The sequence below is a fragment of the Oryza brachyantha genome, chromosome 5 (genome assembly GCF_000231095.2).
Source record: "Oryza brachyantha chromosome 5, ObraRS2, whole genome shotgun sequence".
Taxonomy (NCBI): Eukaryota; Viridiplantae; Streptophyta; class Magnoliopsida; order Poales; family Poaceae; genus Oryza; species Oryza brachyantha.
Window position 1 is genome coordinate 5704465 of NC_023167.2, and position 18387 is coordinate 5722851.

At 37.5% G+C, this 18387-nt stretch overlaps 1 protein-coding gene across 1 annotated transcript in view; it reads right to left on the reverse strand.

Annotated features, from left to right (window-relative positions):
• The window catches only part of LOC102706940 (serine/threonine-protein kinase TOR), a 30269-nt gene extending 18220 nt beyond the window's left edge, over positions 1 to 12049 (reverse strand). The window contains exons 1-16 of the mRNA XM_006654108.3: positions 11807 to 12049; positions 11627 to 11682; positions 10467 to 10805; positions 10323 to 10397; positions 9512 to 9684; positions 6401 to 6499; positions 6020 to 6179; positions 5712 to 5855; positions 5456 to 5628; positions 5175 to 5370; positions 4908 to 5105; positions 3834 to 3986; positions 2332 to 2453; positions 2161 to 2260; positions 1978 to 2073; positions 1764 to 1894 (exon numbers count right to left, since the gene is read on the reverse strand). Coding sequence (XP_006654171.1) covers positions 1764 to 1894; positions 1978 to 2073; positions 2161 to 2260; positions 2332 to 2453; positions 3834 to 3986; positions 4908 to 5105; positions 5175 to 5370; positions 5456 to 5628; positions 5712 to 5855; positions 6020 to 6179; positions 6401 to 6499; positions 9512 to 9684; positions 10323 to 10397; positions 10467 to 10805; positions 11627 to 11682; positions 11807 to 11852 — 2261 coding nt within the window. The 5' untranslated portion in view covers positions 11853 to 12049. The remainder of the gene's footprint in view (positions 1 to 1763; positions 1895 to 1977; positions 2074 to 2160; positions 2261 to 2331; positions 2454 to 3833; positions 3987 to 4907; positions 5106 to 5174; positions 5371 to 5455; positions 5629 to 5711; positions 5856 to 6019; positions 6180 to 6400; positions 6500 to 9511; positions 9685 to 10322; positions 10398 to 10466; positions 10806 to 11626; positions 11683 to 11806) is intronic.
• Between the last annotated feature and the right edge of the window lie 6338 nt (positions 12050 to 18387).

Here is an 18387-nt window from a genome sequence, read left to right on the forward strand (position 1 = left end):
ATGTGGCCGTATGTGATCTGGTTGTTATGGCAGGATAAGATTAGTTTCTATCTATCTCTCTCTCTCTGAAATTGCTTAAGACCCCAAGTCATGTAATCTATATATCCCTCAGAGGCTCAATACGATCATACAGTTATGCAGTACATCCCTGTCCTACAACTCAACAGTGTTTCTTTCAATAAGCTGGCCCGTAACACAACTCTTTGGATATGCCATTTGTTTGTTTGATTTTTATGTGATCTTGACATCTTGTACATAATTTTTACATTTGAGATTTGGGAATACTTTTTGCTTTTAGTTTTACATTTATACTATATTTATTTGTCATTCCTAGAAAGGCATAATCAATAAGCTAGTATCACAGAAAATACAACAGCCCATCCATCCCAACTCAGCCACTACGACATTGAGTGCTCACTATTTGAGGATTCAGACTCGCACATTTAGAGAGAACAAGGGAACAATGGTCTCCTAAGGAAGAGGAAGGAATGGTGGTCTCCTAATGAAGAGGAAGGAATGGAGGGAGGGCATAAGCATCATTTATTTGGACCAGAGGTCAATTAAGAAATGGTAAAAGTGGCAAACAATCGATTACCTCATTTTTTGGTAGTTTTTCAAGAGTTGATGATTGTGATGGTGTTCCTATGCCCCCAATTTAAATCTATTGTAGTATGTGTATATTATTTAGGTTGTTTTGTTAAACTAATGCATTCTTTGCCATGTATATAATTGTTTATTGATATGATATTGCTAATATGCATGCAATGTGTTTGACTAGATAGTATTAAATTTTCATAAAAAAACAATCACAACATGTGGTGTATATATATTGCAGGCCATTTGCAATGTGCATTCACTGTGCTAGGAATTAGATTTGTCCAGTGGCATTTTTTTGGAATGTCAACCTTTGCAGTGGTAAATATCCAAGGTTTCGCACAAAGGAAAATAGTGATGTTTTTTAAAAGTAACTACTATTCACCATCATGCAAGACTTACTAATGCCATAATAATAATTTAAGAGTAAATTGCGCTACCGATGAATGAACTTGCGAGGTGGGTGCAATTTAGTACATAAACCTGTAAATCATCCGTTTCAGTGCACAAACTTGTCTAGTGCGTGCAAACCAAAGCCAAAAAATATACTATGTCTAATTTCACTAAGTTAGACAATGATTAAGTTTACAGGTGGGCTCGCATGTCAAGATAATGTCAAATACATACGCACATGCTCAATCAAACATAGAGTAAGTAATTTTATGTATAAATAAATTATTTATAAGACATAAATGGGAGTATAAAATAGATAGAAAACAATGGAAATAAAATAAATACAAAGCATACATGAAGGATATTTGCACATATGACATTCCTCATGGTTCCTTATGTGCATGCGACATCCTAATCAACTTTAACTCAGCATGATTTGCCACAATATGTTGTTTTCGACTTGGTTCGCATGCACTAAGCAAGTTCATGCATCATAATAAGCATTTTACAAGTTTATGTACTAAATTGCACCCACCTAACAAGTTTGCGTACCACCAACGCAATTTACTCATAATTTAATAACTGAAGCTTAAATGTTTTACCAACACTAGATATGATGCCACTTATGAGAGTCAAATCAGTAACAAATTTCAAAAGATGAGCAGACAAAATTTGAGGTCAGAACTCTTGCAATTAAGAACTGCAATAATGCTGGGAATTTAGTACAAGTGTGCAACACATAAATTAGCATGCATCCAATGAAAGGTCAAGCATACCCTGTGCTTTGGATAACTTGTCCAAGGGTTGCTACTGCCACTTCCCTTTTACTAACAGCACCTCCATCCAAAAGAGCATCCACAACTAGAGGCATTAACTCGGGAAGATATTGCCTCATTGCAAAACCACCCTATCATGAAGAGCTACCTTCAACTTTCAAGCAAAATAACTAAACAAAATATAGAAGATCACACATTGGAAAACAGAATGTACCACTTTGGCCAACTCTCCAACAGTCGCAAGCACTCCCGCAGCAAGTGCATTATTAGCATTTGGTCCTGTTCCTTCACGTAGCCTAGCCACTAGTGCCTGGAAGAAAATAAAATTAAAGTAGAACTCTAGAAGGTAAGAATATATCAAGAAACAATAAATAAAGCTGGTTTATTAATTACTAACCTTGTGAATTGGAGCAATATAAGGAAGAATGAGTCGTGCACAACTCCTAATTAAGCAACCCAACAATCTGGCACTTTCTTCTCTACACTTGCTATCCATACTGTGAATAATCAAGATTTTAGAATATGCCAGAGCAACATAATTATATGAGGCAAAAATTGAGCAGCAAACCTTTGGTCAAGATATGTGAGCAACTGTATAAGATAACGACGAAGGGCAGGCAGTACATATGCAGGATTTTTTTCAGACAATCTACCTGCAACTGATATTGCCAATTCTCTGACATGATACTCCTAAGTCAAATGGTAGAAAGAAAATTATCGGTGATTACATGGACCTTTACATTTAGAGATTTAAACTATGTACAAGATGTTAAGGTAGCCAAATAAAAAGAATATGATGTTCTTGCTAAAGTGTAGATGATCCCAATCTTGGATATTGAATACACTAATAAAAAGGCACCTAACGGTCACAAGATACATGATGCTATTCACCAATGATTCTGTTTCTAGAAATATTTGAATGAGTGCACTAAGTTATAGATAGACCCTCTTAACAAGTGATAGCTAATTAATGAGCCATCCCTGTAGCATCGTTTCACAAGAGGAACCCATTCATAAACATAAAGGATGTACCGAAATAAATCGACATGAATATGTACAAATGCACACATACATGTCATGCAGATATAGGAACCTAGGTGGCACCTACCGCCAACTTTTCAGAGCATTGGATCCAATTCAAAGTTCAAATGTTACTGAATGGTGAAAATACAGAAAGGGACCCTCACAATCTTTAATAAACAAAACAATGACAGTACTTTCACCCTCTTTCAAATATCCATAAAGAAAAGATATAAGTTAAACCAAATGGCTGATAGAACTATCTACTGTGTAAGGGCATGTACAACAGTAAGACGATAGCCGTCTATATACATTCACGTCAGATTAATCATCCTACATGGTATCATTAACTCAACAAAAATTTGGACGTTGTCTCTTCGTTCATCTACTGATTGGACATGTGCTCCCAAGTTGCATGCAATATTTCCTAGAGAAAAACGTCATGCATTTGTTGCATGTAACAAATACAAGATATAAAAAATGTTACACAGACAAGCAAATAGGCTATCCATTGTACAACTTGTCTGTTTAGCTGTCTGTATATGTATATATCAAATAGACAACGGTTGTCTATACCATTGTACATGCCCTAAGTGGACCAAGCTATATAATATTAAGGTACTTCCTCCATCCAAAAATATGGAGTGTTAGCTTTTTACATGGTCTCCTACGTAATAGTACTATTAGTTTCTTTCATAATATATTATCAAAGACAATCAAATTAACATCATACGGAAGTACTTTATATGAATCTAATGATAGGACATGCGTGCTCAAGAAACACATATATTGTTAGTTTAGTTATTTGTCAAGTGTTGAGTTTCCTATCAGCCTCATCTTTTCACTTCTGACTATATTTATAAGACAAAATTTAAATTTTCAGCCTTAAATTTGGAGTTGATTTTGGGGTTCTTCATCGTAGTTTAAGCCTTTGCTTTTAGATCGCTAAGAACACCTATATACAATTTTAGTCACAAATTATTTTTCGTTTGCGAATACAACCTAAAATGTGGGCGCCATATATTTTAGAATGGAGGGAGTATGGTATACCTCATCATTTAAGGCAACAAAAATTGAAGTCATGATGTCAGCTTGGGCCAAAAAATCATCAAAAGCTGGATTACGATATAGAGCCTTGAACACAGAACTTCTAACACCAACATCAGCATCAGCAACTGCAGCCATAAGAAGTTTCTCCACAATCTGCAGACGAATTTAAGAATACTTAATAGACATAAACAACAGAGTATGATTAAATTATGAAAAGAGAACATCATTACACCATGCTTACAACATAGAAGTGCATAATTACAAGGAACCAAGTCCAGCCTGTAAAAGATTTGTCTACTATAAATATTAATGGATTGAAGATGGGTAGCATTGAAAGGGATTCCTGTCTCTTAGTAAATGAGTAAATAACTAGCTTTTTTTTGCATGCCCTGTTTGTACGTAGCAATGTTGCATCCTAGATGGAGTAGACCCAATCATGAACTATGTGAAGAGTCATGTATAACAAGAATACCAAATGTAACAAACAGCTAGGATTAGGATTTGAACTGCCTACCTGTCTCACTACAACTTTCCCACATAAATTAAGGACAAGTTGTAAAAAAGCCCTCTGTTAGTTCCATTTAATAACTGAAATAGTCCCTTTATGGGACGGAGGGAGTAGCATGGTATAATATGTCCTCCGGGAGCACGCGATGATGGGGGGGCAACTAAACAATGCCCTTGATGAAGTGCCACTACAGATATTAGCAACTAAACATAAAATGTGGGCACTGAAGCTAATATCTAATATCTAAGTGTGGCACGCTAAAATAGTTCGAATCTTGAGCAAACCAACATCTCATAAATAAACGTCCAATCAACAAAGCTATGCTTCAACAAATGTTTGCATGGTTACTGAAATTATGTTTCAAGACACAGCACTTGAAATACTCCCATAAAATTGCATTTGTAGTTCATAATTTCTCATTTCAAACTGTTAACTTCAGCAGTTCAGCTATGCAATCCTCCCCACAAAAAAGAATTACATACTTCATAACAAGCATGTGTAGTAGCAAGAGTGCTTAAGTACATGTCCAATAAACAATTTTGTAAACTGAAAATTTTGAGACTGACCTCCTCTACAAGGTGGCGACGTTTAGCTCCACCCATACGATTTGGCCGGTTTGAGCTAAACTGTGAACTAGATGAAGCTGAAAGGGAATGCGCAACTAGTTTGCAACAGCATGTTGCAGCAGCTTTACGGGTACTGCAATCTTCATCTTCCAGATAAAGGATGACACTCTCTCTGGCAAATTCCAGAAGCTCATGACCCTGAAACCAATGCATATTGTAACATCTCAAAGATAGTAGCAATGTACAACACCACAGACCATTTCAAACCTTAAAGTTGAAGTTTGCTAGAGTCCCCAAGGCAAGCTGCACAAGGACTGGACCACTGGAATCCACAAACTGCTGCAAACTGCTTGATCTGCTTCCCCGGCCAACAGCAGCACCAGTCCTCACGGATGACTTTGGCAGTGCTTGAGATATACAATCCAACAAACGTTCCTGTATTGTTGGCAGTAGAGACGGGATGCTGTAGGAAATGGAAATGCGAAATTATGGCCCTAAAGACAGAATAATATATATGTATTATGTATGGCTCAATCAAGAAATAATACCTGGTACTTATAGACTCGAGTGCCTCTACAAGTTTATCAGAAAGACCAGCAGAAAACATCGCATCTAGTAATCCACCACGAATATGAGGTTCCATTGCAGGACCCATAGCTTTTGCGAAACTTCCAACACAAGAAATTGCCTCAAGAGATGGGCGTCCCCTGCGAGGAGCAATCTACAAATACAAACAGCAATGCGCTAATAAGGAGGGCAAAATTAAAGTAAGCACTAGAGTAAACTAGGGATTCTGAAGCATACTGCATCATGCAAGTGTGAGGTAATTAACGGCAAATAGGGCACAAGTTCAGCACCCAGAGCTCCAGCCATCTCTCCAAGAGCAACAAACCCACTAGCGCGTTCATCCGGTGTACGTAGAACAAACAAGATGTGATCCATACAAATCTGAGAATAAGAAAAGCATTTTCAGTTAATGGTAGCGTTTTAATGTCTCTCTTTCCTAATGACTACAGGGTTAGGGATAAAGAGAAAAATACATACAAGAAAAGGAAATGTAAAGAAGAGGAGATGAAATGTTTTGGTTTAATAAGTACTGGTAGTTAGAAAACCTTTAAGTAGTTGGTCACAAATCTGTCACGCAGGAAGTGAGCAATTCGAGGAAGAAGCGAAGTTATACTACGACGAACAAGCTGATCCCGGTGCCTTAGGTAGTTGAGGACTATATCAGCCACTTCTCTGTACCTAGACATCATAAACTCCCCAGTATTCCTGCAAAAGTTTTCAGGCAATAACAGAATTACATAACAAGAGGTTGTGCATTTACATAGAAAGAGGTTGTGCATTGTTTTAAGCTGTTTTGCTACATCAATGCTCTTAAATAAATAATTAGACATGTGTAAAGTAAAGCCAAGAAAAAATCTTGCAACAGAAACTATTATTATTGTGACCAAAATCAAATAAATAAATCCCTACCAACTAAACAGTAATACCTCAATAATTCTCCAACAGCCAATAAGGACCCATGAATGCTATGAACAGTAGCATTTTTTCCAAGCCCAACCTGTGCTGCTTCACACATGCGGTAATACCTAACATAATCATAAAATGAAAAGACAGACAAAATGGTAAGGCAGAAGTACATTAGAAGTGATTCCAATCACAAAGGCACCTTATACATTATTACTCACGACTCAAAAGCTAGCTTAAGTAGCCACATAGATTTCTGAAGCAGAAAATTCTTAATAACCGTTAGGGCCAGAAAAGGATCGTTAATTTCCCCTTAATGTAGATCAAGCCCCATATATCACTAGTTCAGTCAAAAAAAATATGAGCTATCAACAACACTCTTCAAAACTGAATTCATGGAGTCGGACTTAGCAGACTTAAGTGATATAGTTGGGGTTGGTGAAAGCTAGCTAAAACTTCCATCAGACTGACAGAGTGAAAAAAGGGCAGAGTCTACAGTCATCCAGTTAAGACAAGAAAAAGTATATTTAGGTTTTTGTGGTACTGCGTCTTAGATATTTAGATGACATATTTCGATTCAGAAGGCCAAACTTTATAACATTTGAACAGAAACTACTCAAATACAAATACATTTAATGTATGAACATATAATAATATTATTTATATTTCAAATCACTTTGAAAAAATGTTGATTTTGTAGATATTAAGAATATACTTTATAAGAAATCAATGGTCAAAGTGTGATCTGGAAAACTTATTTTTAAAATAAAATATTGCCTATAAAAATCAAACTGTGGCATAATGAGGACCGTACTTCACGACCACAGCAACAACTACAGTAGCACTAACGTATTTCTGTTAAAAAATTCATGTCAGTTGTTCCAGCAAAAATTGAAAGCTATACTGACAAATATGTATATCAATGGCAGTTCACAATCGCCATAACAAATTACATAGGATGGACTACTGTGTAGAAAGAGTGAAATACTCCCTAAGGTATGATGTTTGACTTTTTTAAAGTCTTCACAGTGTGAGACCTTGACCATAACATATTCCTTCCAATCAAATACATTTAATGCTTGACTTTTTTACAGTCTTCGAGGTGTGAATTTGACCATAACTTTTTTACTATAACAAGTATGAAATCTACTAAGGTATTACGATTAGCCGCACACAAAACAAGAAAGGTGATTAGCATATGATTAATTGAGTATTAAATTTTAAAAAGTTGATAAATGAATTTATTTATTTATTAAAGAAACTTTTATATAGAAAATTTTCACTTGAAACGCACCATTTAGCAAACATGCTAACAGATATTGAGGAGTAGCTAAGCTCTACAATGCTTGACTTTTTTACAGTTTTCAAGGTGTGAATTTGACCATAAATTTTTTCCTATAACAAGTACGAAATCTACTAATAAGTTTATAGTGTCGCAAACGTACTTTTCAAGACTTACACATACCATTTTTTTATGTTTTCAAACAGTATTTTTAAATTATTTGAAAGTAAAGAAGTTTGACTTGAAAAAAGTCAAATGTCATATATAATTTTTTTACACCATATATCTTTTTACTGGATGAGTAGCACGTACGCATTTACCAACCATGGCCATTACCTACATATCAGTCCTGAACATTCATACACTGGGAAGCAAAGCATATTTAGAATCATCCATGAGCAAATCTAACTATTGGTACTCAAACTTTAATTCAAGCTTCAACTAAGTCCGCAAACTTCCATTTTTGCCAGCCTTTTCTGGCAACTTTGCACGGTTTGCTAATTGAGAGCATGCTCATTTGCTAGTGTGGCGCACAGCATTTAGTCAGGGAATGAGAATATCTAGTGGAGGTGGAGATGCTAAGACTGTGGATTTAGTGGAATCAATTTTTCCTCCAATGGCAGCACCATTTTGAGAAGATGTGAAGCATCCATCAAATCCCTACCGCATGCATTTGTTGTTCTTTTGGGGTGATTTTCTTCTCTTCTTTTTTATGGAGATATCCTTAACAAACACTAGAAGTTACAGACGCCAGTAGACAGGTTGAGCTTTAATCCAAGCCATGAGGCCCATGACAACCAGTCATAAGCCATGCATGACCCTGACAAGGTCAGGCCTGGCCCATTCCAAGCTGATGATGTGTTTTTTTTCTGCAGAGCATCCTAGTAACATTGCCAGGAGCACTATGCATTACTTCCTGCTGCTGTAAGCTACCTGGAACATGGATGCCTCCTTTAGTTCTGATGCCCCCAAACAAGGTCAAAGCACATGCAGAGGTTCCAGCAAATAGATGAGTGGACATGCTAATGAAAAATCTAATTGTTGGTCAACTTTTTACTTCTCAAATTGACTTGTTTCGTGAATTCTAACCCAGTTTTCAATTGTTTCCAGAAATCACACGACCGCAACAGCCATAATAATTAAGCAGTCTCACCAAAGGACCACCAACATGTTAAATGCAAAACAACAGTAAATTGTTCACTGAAATTGGGAAAATATCTTTATTGGTGTTGTTAGTTTGGTCAGTTACTGATATATTGATTAGCAAATGCAAGGCATACACTTGCATTGCTCTTAAAATAGTCACCCGAAACAAACTACCCAAGCAACCAAATTCTACAATGTGACTTCTGCTTCAGTTGTAGACCTTTGTTTTCTTTATTCAGCTGTGATAAAAAAAATATTATTTTTTACTTTGGCTCGAAGGACTTCCTAAACCCAAAGTGTACAAATACTCACCCCAAATTAGATGTATATTTTATGCAAATATGAAACTGAAACATACATACATACATCAAAACAAACTAGCATAACGACCATCCGTTGCACCAGCTTTCATAAAAATACATGTTGTATATATTCCAATTTAAAGATAACAGCTCATTGTTTTGAAATCTAAAACTAAATAAAAACATATCAACCAGATATATGCATGTCTAATATGTATAAGTGAAATTATTTCTTAAAATACTAAAACTGACAAATTATTTTCTACAAAGATCAATCCACAGAAAATCCGTGGAGCCTGCACAACTTTCCCTTTCAGGGGGTATAGAGAAATCATCTTAACCATCAGACAGTTCATAATGATTAAGTCAAATATCAAATGTAGTGAAGACAAAATTGTGCTTACCATTGCACACGCCAACGTGTCTCGCGTTTTTCAATAACATGGAGACAGGCACGCAACGCTTCTACTGCTCGCTCGCGAACAGCCTGTTTGGGATCTCTCAGTGCTACCCATATAGCATCAACAAATTCAGGAACATGAACATTGAAAACAGTTGACGCATTTTCAGCCATTTCCTACAATAAGATAAAAGTATATATATTTATACAAATCATGGTATAGTGCCTTCTCAGAGTAATATTTGCATGGCATTCTACTAATGCAATCATAATAAACCAACAAACTAACTCGTCTCAGAAACTTGATGGAAAAGATTCATGATACAATAAAGTTTAAATATAAGACCAGATGGATTGTTTCAGTGGCGGATTTACAAGGTTTAACAGATACATAAAAGATCACCTAAGTCTAGACAGCTTTCCTGCTTAGCTGAGAGCAATATAAGCCTTAACCCTTAACATAATTGATGACTTTATTGCCACTGATTTACCTTATATTAACAAATAACAAACTACCACAAATTAATCATAGTGCACCATGGACAAGGTTGATGAACCTGATGGCCTTATTGCTATTTTCTTCCCAAAAAGGTTGAACAAAGGATTCATATACTTAATATGTATAGCTCATGTTTAGCAGGACAACAAATTTTCATTCAATATCAAGTTATGCATACACAAATGTTTTAGATATATGGGTCCAACTATCAACCTGCAACACAACATGTGAGCACAATGGAAATGTGCAAAGAAGGGCATAATGGGAGGTTTGATTGAAGTGTGTAGCAAATACAAAGTTGGGTGATTAAACTTACTTTGAGAATAAGGACAGCAGCAAAACGCCGATACTCCACTCGATCCCCTCCAAGCCATCCTAAAGCCGTTTTAATCTACAAAATGTCCTTATTAGCATACTGATGAAAATATGCTCAGGTAAAATGAATGTAGTCATCATTTACCTGACGCTCCACCTCATCTGCAGTCATTGCACCGCCAGCTTTTGCTAAATGGCCAAGCACTGCACTAGCTGGAACTAGAACTTCAGGATCACGCTTGACTTCAAAGGTAGTTCGCAAGAAATTTGCGAACTTAGAAACCTTTGAAGCACCTTCTCCAAAAGGCATATCAATCAAAGCATCAATAGCACGAAGAGCAAGTAAATTTTCGGCAACATCATTGCTTTGCAAGAGACTAGAAATCTGTTCATAGAGCTGTTCCATAAATCTAAGAAAAGCTTCGCCACTTAGATCTCGAGCTTCTTCCTCAACATGTTTTCTTAGGGCAGCAGCAATAACATCCTAGTGGTGACCAGCAAACACACTTAATCAGTTATAGATGATTCGAAGATATGTCAACCTAGAAACAATATTCTTCCATGATCAACCCAGAGGAGGTATAACTGTACAGGTCAACTTAAAAAAATGAACAGCCATTAGGGATTCTGGAAGTTCCAGAAAGCTTGAACATTGAAATGAAGACCAAAAATAAGTTATAAGTGGAAACTATGTTGCATTATCATCATGAGGTAAATGCATATCTTGGGCCTATTCACTTCATATCATTTTCCCCATAATAGCAGCACTTGTTCACAGTCTTCATGTAAGATGTGCCATGTAACAGTCCAACAACCTTGTCGATTCCCCAAACCAGCAACACCACCTCAACTACACATATATCAGGAAGCTACACGACCACAATGCTACATGCATGGAACGAGTTATTTCATACAGTACTGTTGCCACAAGTAAAAAAACTAGATCAAGCTCATAAACCCTAATGCTCATATAGCCCTATACCACCCCGCGCTACTCAGGAGCAATATAAGCGACACATCTGCACAAGAAACCATCATGATAAATCCCATTGGTTTCGGATAAGAAAATGAGTCCTCCTCAACTATAAACATACCCAGATATCCATCCATCCACCGTGCCCTAGAGAGTAGCAAAAATGCTCTGGAAAATCCGCACGTCGGCTGGGGAGCCTAAACCCAGTACGGCGAATTGATCAATTCACGCTCAACCCAAACCTTGCGCCGCCCAAAACCCTAGCTGGGGCATAACAAACGTTCTACCGCAACAGAAATGGAATATGGGGAATCTTGTGGCAAAAACCGGACCTCTCCCGACGAGATGTACGCCGCGATGTTGAACCCGTGCTCCTTGGCCACCAAATCTGCACAAGAGGGCGAGCCGACATTGCTTAGCCGCAGCCAGGAGCGGAATCCGGGGGTAGGGCAGAAATCGAAAGGGGGTTGTAATCTGCGAGGGCAAGGAGGTCGCAATCTGCGAGGGTGCACCTTTGGGCTTCTTTCCGATGTCCGGGAAGTGCGGCGATGGCTTCATGGCGACTGCGGCGGCTCCAGAGCCGACGCGGCGAGAGCAAAGAGGGAGGGTTTAGCTTTCCCGACCTGCCTGCCTGTCTTGTAGGCTTGCGCGACCGGAGCGGAGTGGGGATGAGGGCATGCGCCTCCGCGCCGCCACAGAGGAGAGTGGAAGGGGGTGAGGCGCCGCCGGCGGAGGGGGGCGAGGCGGCGCCGGCGATGGGGAGGGGGTGAGGCGGAGTAGAGCAAGGGCTCGGGGTAGGGAGAGGCGAAGAGAAGACAGGGCGCTGACAGGTGGGTCCGTCAGGTCATAAAAGGTATACGTGCATGTGATTTTGTTGTCGTGGGTCGAAAAATATATTTCATCCGTGCGTGTGAGTTGTACCATGTCTAAATTCATATGAATGCTAATAAATCTAAACATATAAATAAATTATATATAAGCATCAACTGATGAACTTAAACAAGGTTACAAAGTCTTATAATATAAAACGAAGATAGTAGAAGATATAATTTATTATTTTTTATAGATGGTATTGTATTTTTACATGTTTAACTATTTATTTTATTAAAAAATTATATAAATATGTGAAAATATAAGTTATCATTAAAATATATTTTGTAATAAATCTAATTATAACAAAATAAATAATATTACCTCTCTTCTAAAATATAAGTATTGTTAGGCCATTTAGCACTAAACCAAATGATACCAGTTAGTAATGACAGTCTACGCTGCCTCGATACGCCGATACGGATACGGATACCCGATACATCGATACCGGGATACGACGTTTTCCTACAAACATAGATACGGGGATATGCGTATATATATAAAAAATTAAAAATACAATAATTTTGAATGTAGAATATGCAAAAAAAATATTTGGCAACACAACTGCACAACAACTGAATTTGAAGCCACCATTCACCAAATCACCAATGCACAAATCAGTGCTAAATAATCTCAGCAAGTCAACGGTGCATAAATAAGTCCATGACTTCAAATTCAACTCAATAAGTAGATAGCAAGACTATATAAATTAAATGTTCATTTCATCCATAGAAACCGAAGTGGATGAAGAAAATCACAGTTCAGCATGTTGAAAAAAATCAACACCACCATCAAACAACTCGTATCTATCTCCTTCAACATCCCACATTGTTGATGGGCCACTATAGCATTCTTCAGATTTTCCAGAAAGAAGACGCATATTTTGGTGCACAAACAAGTATTGGCGTGGGGGACGATAAGGTTGGCCGGATTGGCGGGGGCCGGACGTTCTACGACGATCCGAAGGTGAGGTACACCATGGACCTGCCCATCGCAGGTGGGACGAGAAGCGCACAGAGTGGCTCCGCGCGCACCCGGAGCTGGAGGGAGGCGGCGAGCACATCCTGATGGTGTCTGGGTCGCAGCCGGAGCCATGCGGGTCGCCAGTGGAAGGCAGTGTCATTCGCTTGCAGCGGTGAAGAGGTGCAACCACGGCGCAAGCGGCGGCACGATGATGGAGATCGGGAGATCGAGAGAGAAGCAGTGAGCCAATGAGTGGGATTGGGGGGAGGAGAAGTGGCAGAGGAGAGGGAAGAGGAGGGGGCGCGACGCCGGTCGACGGTCGTCGTCGGCAGCTCGGCGGGTGGCGAGGCGGCGGCGCCGCGAGGAGTGCGAGCCTGTGATGGGAGGCCAATGCACGCGACCGTGGGAGTCCATGGGCATCGCCGCCGGTTTTGTTATTTAGGGTTCCCCGTATCCACACCGTATCCCGCCGTATCAGAGTCATATCGGTGTTTATTTTAATTATTTGATAAAGGAAAAAATGAGGGATACGTATCCGGCCGTATCCTGCGCGTATTCATATCCGGAGGTGTATCGGATACGGATACGCCACTTAGGAGAAGTATCCAGGCAGCGTAGATGACAGTTGGTATCGTCCGGTACCAATGATACAAATTAGTATCATCAGGTACCAATTGCATCGCTACACGCTTATTACTAAGTGGCCTAAATTATTTAATTTCCTAGAAAAGAGAGTAAATTGCACACAATGGATGAACTTTTTTGCATCTTGGACCGAGAATAAACATTTTTTTCACTTTCTACAAGATGCATGGTCGAGCGTGGAGGAGGAGCGGAGGCGTGCGCAACACGTTTCGACCACTCGCGCTTCTACCGTCGATACATAACTTGTACCGTACTAACGGTATACCGTCCGCTAGGCGGACTGTTTTTTTATATGTTTACGACTGATCCGGTAGGATCTATCTCAGAGACGCGGCAGGATCTATCTCAAGGACGTGGCAGGATCGGTCTCAAATCCTTTTTTTTCTTTTTTTATTGGTTGAATAGAGAATACTAATGAAAATCCGATGGTCCAAATTAATTCGATGACTATTAATTCATTTGGACTCCGATTAATACAAACTTATACTCTCGAACTACTCGACGAATCATATGCGTTTACACGTTCACTGTCTTTGATAGTCTATCTGAAAAACAATTTAAAAGTTAAATTTTCGCACCTCCTATTAATTGTTACCAAAAAGTAATCTTATTAAAACCGTGGTGTATTAAAAAAGGTACCGTAACGGTAAGATAAGATGGTAAAAGAATCTAGGTTTTGGCCAGAAGTAACCCACAATGGAAAGATACTGCACAACCATTTTTTTTTTCAAACGCGCAAAAGATTTGCACGTCCCATTTCATCTAGTAAAACATGATTAATGAATTGTCCTCTACACTAGTTGAGCAAATGACTAAAATAACCACCAAAATCATTTAATCCTACTGCACTACAACACTACAATCCTAGAGGGAGGCACCGTAAAAGTGGTCAAAATAAAAAGGCCGAGTATTTAAAGAAAACAATGAAGGACAAAAGCAAATTACCCATATATGTTAAGGAAAAATAACACGAGCTCTTACATTTTCTTTACGTAGTCCTATCGTCCGGTTAAACTGCCTTCTAATACTTGAACGCCATGAGGTTGCAACAACCCATTCATATATTTGTTTGGTTATTTCTCAACGCATAAGGGTGTAGAGAGATAATGAAGTTGAACTAGAACCACATTCTTTTCGTGAATAGCGTGACATCCCAATACCTACCATTCTCATGCTAACTCAGTACTTAATATGCAGTTAATTATGACTTTCAATTATATCGTGGATGCAAGTATATATCCCTAACACAGCAAGGCCCATGAAAAAACCTAAATCACAATTTGTGAGCAGCATTTTATTCCTATATCAGTGAGGCACCATATATATGGGTTGTCTAACATATGAGGAGTTTTCTATATATGTGTAATATATTTAATTGGCATAAATAGAACCAAAGTTACGGGACAGGGATATTGAAGACATATTTCTACCCTCGGCAGTCTGCACCCAATTTACATATATCGCGTAAATTGATTATTGTCAGAGAAAATTGGTTGATGTCATCTGGGCCAAGGAAGCTATTGAACCAGTGCTTCATGGAAATTTGCCTAACAATAACTATTTGATGAAATTTGTGTATTGTTGCTGGAACACTGGTACCATATATAGAATGTTTAATTTTTCATGGGTTTTTTTTTGAACCTAACTGTTAAATAAAAGAAATATTCCTTCCATAAATATATGATGTCGTTGGCTTTTTTTCATGTTTGACCATTCTTTTTATTCAAAACTTATGTGCAAATATACGAAAATGCAAGTTATAATTAAAATTCAATAGTAATAAATCCAATCACACTAAAATAGACAATAATTGCGTAAGTTTTTGAATAAGATGAATTGTTAGACATATACTTAAACAGTCGATGACGTTATTTATTAACATATAGAGAGTATTACATAAAGTCCAAAGACCGAGATAACATTTTGTGATTGTTGCGCCCCGGAAATGAATTTAGCTTGATTTGAGATTTGAGAAAACCATCATTCAGAAAATCTTCAAAATTACTTCACAGAACAAATTATGAGTAAGGTTTTCATAGTTGTTCCTACACTAAATTTTTTTTTTGCGAATGTTTCCACATTAGTTAGTTGCAGCTAATTAAGCTCTGCGTTTTTAGTTTATCGAAGAATTAAGTCCAACAAAAGGTATTGTGTTGCTGTACTACAAAGGCTATCCCACTTTTCTTGCAATGAAAAGCACTTAATTAATTTTACATCACGAATATATAATTTGCAAAGAATGTGTTCACTGAATCAGTGGCTACATTTTCATCAATAGGTACCATTAGCACCGTCTTATTCTGGTTTTATCTATGCTTGCCGAGGTTCTATCAGTTTGGTCAAAAATATTTGTCATGAAGGATAAAATTTGATCAAACTTATAAAATTCTGACCATTAATAATTTATTAAATGCTTAGTTTAAATATAAAATAAATGATATACGTAGATTTTTCTTGAAAAACAGAATCATAATGGTTGTGTTCTTTTAGACGAAAGATGAAAGATTATCTGATTTTTTATAGTAATTTTATTATGCAAATGATGAAAGTAACTAACGTAAACTTGAAAATATACTTTAAAAATGTGAGATGATAAACTTCTATATATAACTTTTTTCTTGCAAAAACGCACACCGTCTGACAGTTTAGGAAACGTGCACGCAAAACCAAGTAATAATATTACCGTGTCCTTCATCTATGGTCCTTGGCTCATTTCTTTCCCTCCCTTTCCTAGTGCAAGACACATCACCTATTAATTATTTGTAGCTTTGGATTATCAACCTATGATTCAAATATCTCCCTTCTCTCATATACAAAACTCGTCTATAGTATTTTATAATGACTTGTGAAAGGTGCTGGTGCATATACAATGCAATTCATATGTCGTTTAGCTAGAAAGCAATCCATCTTGAACCTAATTTCTAGCATTATCATACAATATTCCCACAACAAAGTGCAGAGTTTCATCCAGTGAGTAAATATACAAGCTTCGCCTTTTATGACTTGGATTTTACACTTAAAAAGCAGAATTATTTTGTTGTAAAGAAAAATAAAAGATAATGATCAAACTGTCAAGATGGACTAGACTTTCCCCATGATACGTTTACAAAATACAGATAAGATATGTTCTGAATGATAATGATTTTTGAACCAAAGAAAAGAGTTACTTGAATGAATTTACTTTATAACACCACTACCCTTACTAGTAGAAGGTACCTTGGATTATTGTTGTTGGTATATTTAACCTACTAGTAAAATTTACAAACAGGATCAGAAATTCTACCATGTATCGAATCGAAACCAGTTTAAATTGAGAGACAATTTTGAAGTTGATTTGATAGCGTGGAAGCTAATGTGCCAATGATATGGCGATGGTTAATGTTAATGTGTAGGTAATAATCTTGCTAATGTGTAGGTAATAATCTTGCTAATATTGTTAATGTGTAGGTAATAATCTTGCTCTACATTGGCCATAACAAAAAGTACACGCCCAACTCAAGTGAATTACCAGCTCATCACACACAGTCTGGTCATCGCCACCGCGGCGGACACAATTGGTGGAAAAGAACCTCATATTTGAACCAATTTTCATACTTTAGGGTTAAAGATATATGTCCATAATTCTTCGGTTGTTAATTGTTTTACTTTATACTTGTTCCTATCCACCAATAGTTATTTATGCTCCACTGAAATATCTGAAGCCAAAAGGAAAAAGAAATGTGTTGTTTCTTTGTTTGAAATTGACAATTTAAAGTAAGTTTCATAAAACCTAAGATTTTGAGGCATATCTACAATAGAATTAGCTTTAGTTTGTGCCTTTTAAATCACAGAAGCATATATTTCAGGATGTATCTACAAAAGAAATACCACTCAGGCCGCGTTCGGCTTATGTTGTTTTGGGGTAAGTTATCCAGTGTGAAAAACATATTAATATATTAGTACATGATTAATTAACTATTAAATATAAAGAAAATTAAAAATAGATCAATATGATATTTTAAAGTAACTTTTTTATAGAATTTTTTTGCAAAAAAACACACCTTTTAGTAGTTTGAGAAACGCGCGCAGGAAAAGAATGGAATCTGGTTTCTTACCTTCACTGCCGAACGCAGCCTCAGTCTGCTAGTACTAACCAGCTGACAAGTGGATCCTGATTATCAGTGACAGATTCATCTTTCCGTTCCACTTTTCTCAACCTTCTATTGTTGTAATTGGGTGGAGCCATGAAGTTTAAACGATGAATTTACCCCAAATTCGGAAACAATAGAATTGAATGGAGGCACGGAGTTAAAAGTAGGGAGGTCTAGAGCACGGAGTCTAGCGAATTTGGAAACAAATTAAGCTCAGTGTCAGACCTTGGCTCGCATGTGTTCAAGGGGACAGATCCATGAACACTCATCCACAACGGCTGCCGGCTAACCTACGTGCAATGTGATCGTTGGATCTAACAGTGCACATCATACTCAGTTAGATCCAATGGTGGGAAACGATTTGATACATTGAGGTATTTTTTTGTTGGACCGGAGCAAATCTCTTCCCATTTTCTTTTGGAAATCCCACAGAAAACTCAAGCCTAACTGGTTAGCTACCCTGTTGTCCCTGATCAACTGACGTG